General features: G+C 39.1%; 1 protein-coding gene and 1 long non-coding RNA gene across 9 annotated transcripts in view; one reads left to right on the plus strand and one right to left on the minus strand.

The window, feature by feature from the left end:
- Nucleotides 1-321: 321 nt before the first annotated feature.
- Nucleotides 322-6,608, minus strand: part of Fam229b (family with sequence similarity 229 member B) — a 19,032-nt gene continuing 12,745 nt past the window's right edge. For 7 of the 8 annotated variants that reach the window (XM_031347792.1, XM_031347791.1, XM_031347789.1 and 4 more), the window contains 3 exons: nucleotides 3,796-3,951; nucleotides 1,771-1,909; nucleotides 322-551 (listed from right to left, as the gene is read on the minus strand). In XM_031347792.1, the coding sequence (XP_031203652.1) occupies nucleotides 434-551; nucleotides 1,771-1,895 (243 nt within the window). In that variant the 5' untranslated portion in view covers nucleotides 1,896-1,909; nucleotides 3,796-3,951 and the 3' untranslated portion in view covers nucleotides 322-433. Of the gene's footprint in view, nucleotides 552-1,770; nucleotides 1,910-3,795; nucleotides 3,952-5,161; nucleotides 5,239-6,608 lie in introns of those variants that run through there. The other variant, XM_031347793.1, reaches the window with a different exon arrangement.
- LOC116074898 overlaps nucleotides 5,365-6,608 on the plus strand; it is a 1,663-nt gene continuing 419 nt past the window's right edge. The window contains exon 1 of the long non-coding RNA XR_004112333.1: nucleotides 5,365-5,674. This is a non-coding gene — a long non-coding RNA (uncharacterized LOC116074898). The remainder of the gene's footprint in view (nucleotides 5,675-6,608) is intronic.

The following is a 6,608-nucleotide window of genomic DNA, read 5'->3' on the forward strand; positions in this document are numbered from 1 at the left end:
GTTAAAGTTGATACATATTAGGCTCTCCCCAGAGAGGTAGTTTAGACCTATAGACCCAGGACTTGGTGCCCACTTTTCTGCATAGTCTTTTCTCTTCAGCTAATGAAAATTCAAATACCTATCAGCTTTGTATACACTCTGAAAATCTGCCATAATGAACATCATGGGTCAGGCTTCATCTTGAATTTCAAAACTAGTAACCTGCCATGAGCAAGGGCACAAGTGTGAACTAGTCTATCTTGTCAGACACACAAATAGCTTAGTGTGATGAGTGCTCGGCTGACCACACGTTTGTTCTTATTAAAACAGAAGAGTCAACTATTGTCATCACCCAATGAGTGCCACCACCTTTATTGGTTTACCAGGCAGACCCTGAGATGATGCCGGCCCATTCCCCTTGACCTAGTCAACCCTCACAGAAGACGCAATGATGCTATTTGGGATGCATTTCCTTGCTGCTTTGCGCAGGCGGCTTCCTCATCGTTGCATAGACAGTGATGGGAACATCAGTTATTGTCAGGCAATGACTTCCAGGGCATCTTCGGAGTTGCCTGAGTGGAAGGGCAAAAGATAGGTAGTTAAGATACAAAGCAGGAAATTATTTTCAAAGAAAAGAAAATTTCAATATCTTTTCAACTGTTCAAAATCTATCTGAAGTCTTTCACTGTCACAAAAATGTATAATCAGAGGTTCTGATGAGATTCTACACACACATAACAATGAACATGTGCCTATTCCCATATATTTAATTATGGGAAATTCACTGAAACAAAATTATGTTCCAGATGTTCATTTTCAAGAGTTTGGAGTAATTATTAAATGGCAAAAATGCATAAATATAAATAAGTCATAACAGTATATAAATTCAGATATGAACCTTCAATCACTTTGGCTGAGTAATTTCAAAACATTTGTGGAGTGAAAGCTAGCAGACTAATGCTCAAATGTTGGTAGAACCTCAGAGTTAAAATACCGTTAAATGGGGGCTGGCAAGATGGCTCAGTGGGTAAGAGCACCAACTGCTCTACCAAAGGTCCTGAGTTAAAATCCCAGCAACCACATGGTGGCTCACAACCACCCATAATGAGACCTGATGCCCTCTTCTGGTGCGTCTGAAGACAGCTATAGTGTACTTAATTATAATAATAAATCAATCTTTGAAAAAAACACCATTAAATGCACCTGGAGTCTGGGTTTCTTTTCTGGCACTCCTAACAAATAACCAACCCTGGATATTTTAGCCTTTCCCACCCATAAGTAAGTCTAAGCTTAACTCTGTGACCGAAATTTTCTAATCCACTAAGAAAGTAAGTATTATTTACTGTTTCATTATGGCAAACAGCAGGAAAGTGAAGCAAATCCTGTTCGTAATGGCTTGCTTCAATTCTGTAAAAGCAGCTTCTCCCGCAGTACTTCCATATTCTACTGTTGCCTCAGCCAATGGGCTAATGCAAGCCAAGTGACACCAATGAGAGGCCTCCATCTGTCTTTGCATTTGTACTCTTGTAACTAGAAATGTCCTACACATAATTATACTGGTGATCTGATGTTGATCTTGAGAATATAGACACAATCTAGATAAAAATGCATAGGGCAGAGGAAGGACTGGTCTAGACTTACAAAGTTACAAAATATAGACTTAAAACCTGGGCTCTTATTATATTAATAATAGCAGTGCTTGACTTCCCAGGTTTAATTTGTTTCTGCTAATAGTCAGTGCTCATACTGATGGTGGCCAACACCCATACCCTCAGTTAGCAAGATATCCACCTATTGGGTGACGTCTCTTTCCCGTTACAGGAAGCACTGGAGCTCAGGCCTGATTCTAGCTCAATTGAAGAGTCTCCTCCTTCCACTGGAAACCTCCTTGGCTGGGTCCCAAACCGAAAAGGCATAATTCACTGAAATCCTAGAATACAGAGTTAAAACAACAATGGTGCTTATCTTCAAAGACAAGTTGACATTTTTAATGCTTCAATTTTCTTACAAGTACACAAAAACATTCAGAAGGTGACATCTGAAAAATCTATAAAAGCTGATTATGTAACTAACAATTTAGAATCTTATAACAAATTCAGAATGGCCCCCAAGAAGTGTGAGCAAACTGTGCCTACGTTGTGGTTAGCCTGTGGTTAACAGTGTATACTGTGGGGAAAGAAAAGGTCAAATTTCCTTCCCAGGATTATTGAAATCACCAACTTTGAGTCTTCTTTCCCTACCCTTCTATGCCTCTCCACTAATGTAGGCTCTCTTTGAGTAGAATAAATTTGGTGTTCCCATAACCATTTAGTCCACCCACCCCTTATGTCATAGTGCATTAGTTAAGAAAGTGGCTTTTTGAGAGTAAACATTTAACTTGTCCCTGATTTATTTCTATTTATTTATTTATATTAATTTATTTATTCTCTCTCTTCCCCCTTCCTCTGCCTTCTTCCCTCCCTCTCTCCCTCTCTCTCCCTCTCCCCCCACCTCCCTGAGACAGGGTTTCTCTGTGCAGCCCTGGCTGTCCTGGAACTCATTTTGTAGAGTAGGCTGGCCTCAAAGAGGTCCACTTGCCTCCTTGCCTCCTGCCTTTTGCCTCCTGAGTACTGGGATTAAAGGCAATGTGCCACCACTGCCTAGCAATTTGTCTATATTCCTAAAGGGTAAGTTAATATCTGCTTTCAGACAACAGTAGGTTTAAAGGAGATAATTATGATAAATATAATACCAGACACACAGTAAGTGATTGACACACAGTAAGTGCGTGACACATAGTGAAACTAGTATTAATTAGTAGAAGCTGAGCATTAGTAAACACATATGGAAATGGGAGAGATTAAGTATACACAATAAATGGACACAAATAAGTTCATTACTATCTACTGTTTCCTATGCCTGGAACTCTCCCCAACCCACAGCTCCCTTAAATTTACATTTCCCTTCCTTAGAGAAAGAACTCTCCCATAACCCTCATTGTCTAAGTCTTCAGGGCGCACTCTCTGTTTTGTAACAGTTGTCATTCTTGTTGTTCTTGTTGTTGTTGTTTGTTTTTTCAAGACAGGGTTTCTCTGTATAGCTCTGGCTGTCCAGGAACTCACTCTGTAGACCAGGCTGGCCTCGAACTCAGAAACACACCTGCCTCTGCTTCCCAAGTGCTGGGATTAAATGTGTGCTCCACCGCTGCCTGGCAACAGTTGTCATTCTAATTCAGGATCTCTAACCAGGGTGCTATGGGCATTTGAGACCACGTGCTGACTGTCATAGGCATTGTAAAATGTTCCTCAGTATTTACCCACTAGATGTCAACAACAACCTTCTCCCAGTGTTTTGACAGTTTTTCTTTTTTGAAATGTCCCCAGACATTACCATGTATTCCCTGGTAGGAGAGAAAAGCAAAATTTCTCCCTTTTGAGAAGTACTGTGCTAATTATTTCAATAAATGTTTTAACTATCCTAACCACTCCTTGTCCATCTTTGTCACCATTTAATTCTTTATAGCTAGACAAGTTTGGGTACACAGTGGACATTTAATAACTATCTTGAATAAATGTACATGTCTTTATTAATACACAAGGGATAGGAAAGATGAAAAATGTCTTTAAAGCATTTCTTATGCCTGATACTCTATTCATAATAAGAAAATACTTATTGGAAGTAATAATAAAGCCAATTTTTTAAGTTCCAAGAATTTGATTAGTAGAGTGTGGCCATTAACAATGAAGATCCTGTGTAAACATTGTCACCTATGGCTCCATGTAACTGTTTGTGGAAAATTAAGCCTTACCTGCCTGGCTCAAAGGGACATAGACTTACCAAAATAGGCCAAGTCTGATTCCTGTAGAGATGAATAAATCAATTGCTTCTACTGACTTTCCATAGAAGGCTAGACTGGCCAAAGGAATGATGATCAAATGTTCCAGTGACACCCAGAATTATGACATCAGAAGATTCCTTCACATAGCTTCCTGCCTGCAAACAAATCAAGCAGCTCAGTTCAGATCTCTGGTAACAAGATGAATGTTCAATTAAATTGTTTTAGAGGTTTATTCTTGTCAGTGCCTTAATTTCAACATTACATATCTTAATCTATGAAGACCTAGAACTAATCATTTTGCATAAAGCTGTACTCCTGCCCGACAGTGGTGGCACATGCCTTTAATCCCAGCACTTGGGAGGCAGAGGCAGGTGGATTTCTGAGTTCGAGGCCAGCCTGGTCTACAGAGTGAGCTCCAGTACAGCCAGGGATATACAGAGAAACCCTGTCTCGAAAACCAAAAATAAAATAAAGCTGGACTCCTGATTCTTCCCACTGTTTCCTCTTCATCTCCACCTCCCAGACTTGCTCTTATAAACAGCAAGTACACCTATCTGTCTACACCATCCTGTCAGAGTACTGATACTCAGACTGAGGTTCTCTGTGTCTCTGAACTTGACCTTAGCTAAAAGGCTGAGAAGAGATTTTCACGTTATGGATCTCATCTTACTAGGAATTCTCCCATGTCCTGGGATATTTCTTCTTTTTTTAAATGTAATCTTTTTTTTAGATTTATTTATTTTATGAATGTGAGTACACTGCTGCTGTCTTTAGACACACCAGAAGAGGGCATCAGATCCCATTACAGATGGTTGTGAGCCACCATGTACTTGCTAGGAATTGAACTCAGGACCTCTGGAAGAGCAGTGGGTGCTCTTAACCACTGAGCCATCTCTCCAGCCCCCGGAATATTTCTTGTAATGCCTGCAACCACCTCTTTTTCCTGTTTCATCCAGACAGCCTTGACATTCCCAAATGGAAGGAATGAGAGTGAAAGGAGGGCTAGATTTTGTCTACTCTTGCTATTCTATTTCCTTGTCCTAGAGTGTCTCCTCTGCTGATCTTATCTTCAGGACTCTCTTATCACCAGTCTCGGCTTCTGTGGCCTCTGCTTGCTTCACTCAATGTCTGCCCTACTTTGTAGTACTTTTAGTTTAAGCCATACTCCAGACTACAGTAGTCTTCAACTAACAACCTGTTCAGTTTTCATAGCTAAGTGTTGAATGCTCGCAAGAACTTTTACCTTTATGAAAGTCTTTGCAACTATGCATTACACTCAGCTCCTACTGTTGAGCTTCAGAACTTGGGCTACAAAAATCTGACATCTATTCTAGGAATGAAGCGTATGTTGGATAAAAATCTTACCTCTATTGTCTTTCTCTTATAAGGGTTTTGTGTGAATACATTGATCACAATTTCATCTCAGAGAAAACTCAGTTCCACTTACTGGGTCACAGTCGGATGCCTGGCATAACTGCTGCCCATTGTTAGCCAGCACATGACTGACATCTAAACAGTTAAGAAACTATGATGGTGTGTCTGAGACAAGATAACAGTGGAAAGATGATGGGTTAGACATCAAAATAGATGTGAATTTTGACAGGATGCCAGCACTAAAATTCTGAGCAGATCACCAAAAGTTTGTCTGTAAAATGGCTTTAAAACCACAAAGTAAAGTATATTCAAGACCACTATTCTTTAAGCCCTTTGTTATTATTTTAGATCATTTATTTGGCAAAGATTGTATCAGGTTTTCTGTGCAGCTGGTATAATGAAGTCAAACAATAATAGACTTATTGGTGAAAACTGGCAACATTGTAATATATCATAAGACCACATGGGCTTGATCTACAGCAGTATCCACAAAGCAATAGACATGTAAGTATAAATAAGGAGTAAAAGGGTGGCAAAGTCTCTAAATATGTTCTCTTAATGATAAGCCCCAAATAATGATCTTTCAATAACTATCATATTCATAAAATACAAAGATAATATGCCTTGAAAACATAACTTATTATACTTCATTTACTCATCCAGCAATGTTTTCCTGAGGTTCTATCATGAGCCACATCCATGTTAAACATTAAAAAGACTAAACAAATTGATGCCCCAGTGTAGGAGAATGCCAGGATGGGGAAGCGGGAAAGGGTGGATAGGTCGGGGAACACCCTCATAAAAGCAGGGGGAGAGGGGATGGGATGAGGGTTTTTGGAGGGGGAACTAGAAAAGGGAATAACATTTGAAATGTAAATGAAGAAAATATCTAATTAAAAAAATTAGAAATCTCAGAAACCCTGAGAGAGAGAGAGAAAGAGAGAGAGAGAGAGAGAGAGAGAGAAAGAAAGAAAGAAAGAAAGAAAGAAAGAAAGAAAGAAAGAAAGAAAGAAAGAAAGAAACAGTTTCTGCCCTAGTAGACTACAGATTAAGTTAAATTCTGGATGAGAACAGTCAATCTAAATGTAAAAGATAAATAGGCGTTAATACATAGAATTGGGTGGGCAGAGACATCGGGATGGATAGGAAGGTGGCAAACAGTACCTAGCATATGCAAAGGTCCTTTGCCAGTTTTAAAAAAATACAAAATATCAGAGCATAGAAATGCATTCCAAGAGATCAGTATAGGTTCTACCATGGAGAAGAATGAAGTCAAGTTAAGGACTTTGTCTGTCTTATGAACAGAACCTATCAAAGAATTTTAATTTCTCAAGACACAAACTTCACTGATATTTTTCATTACAAATTTTGTTCTTTCTATATATAGATTTGATCTCTACTCCACTCATGATTTCCCTTTTCCTGTTTTTTTTTTTTT

Source organism: Mastomys coucha, unplaced genomic scaffold, assembly GCF_008632895.1.
Source record: "Mastomys coucha isolate ucsf_1 unplaced genomic scaffold, UCSF_Mcou_1 pScaffold3, whole genome shotgun sequence".
Classification (NCBI taxonomy): domain Eukaryota; kingdom Metazoa; phylum Chordata; class Mammalia; order Rodentia; family Muridae; genus Mastomys; species Mastomys coucha.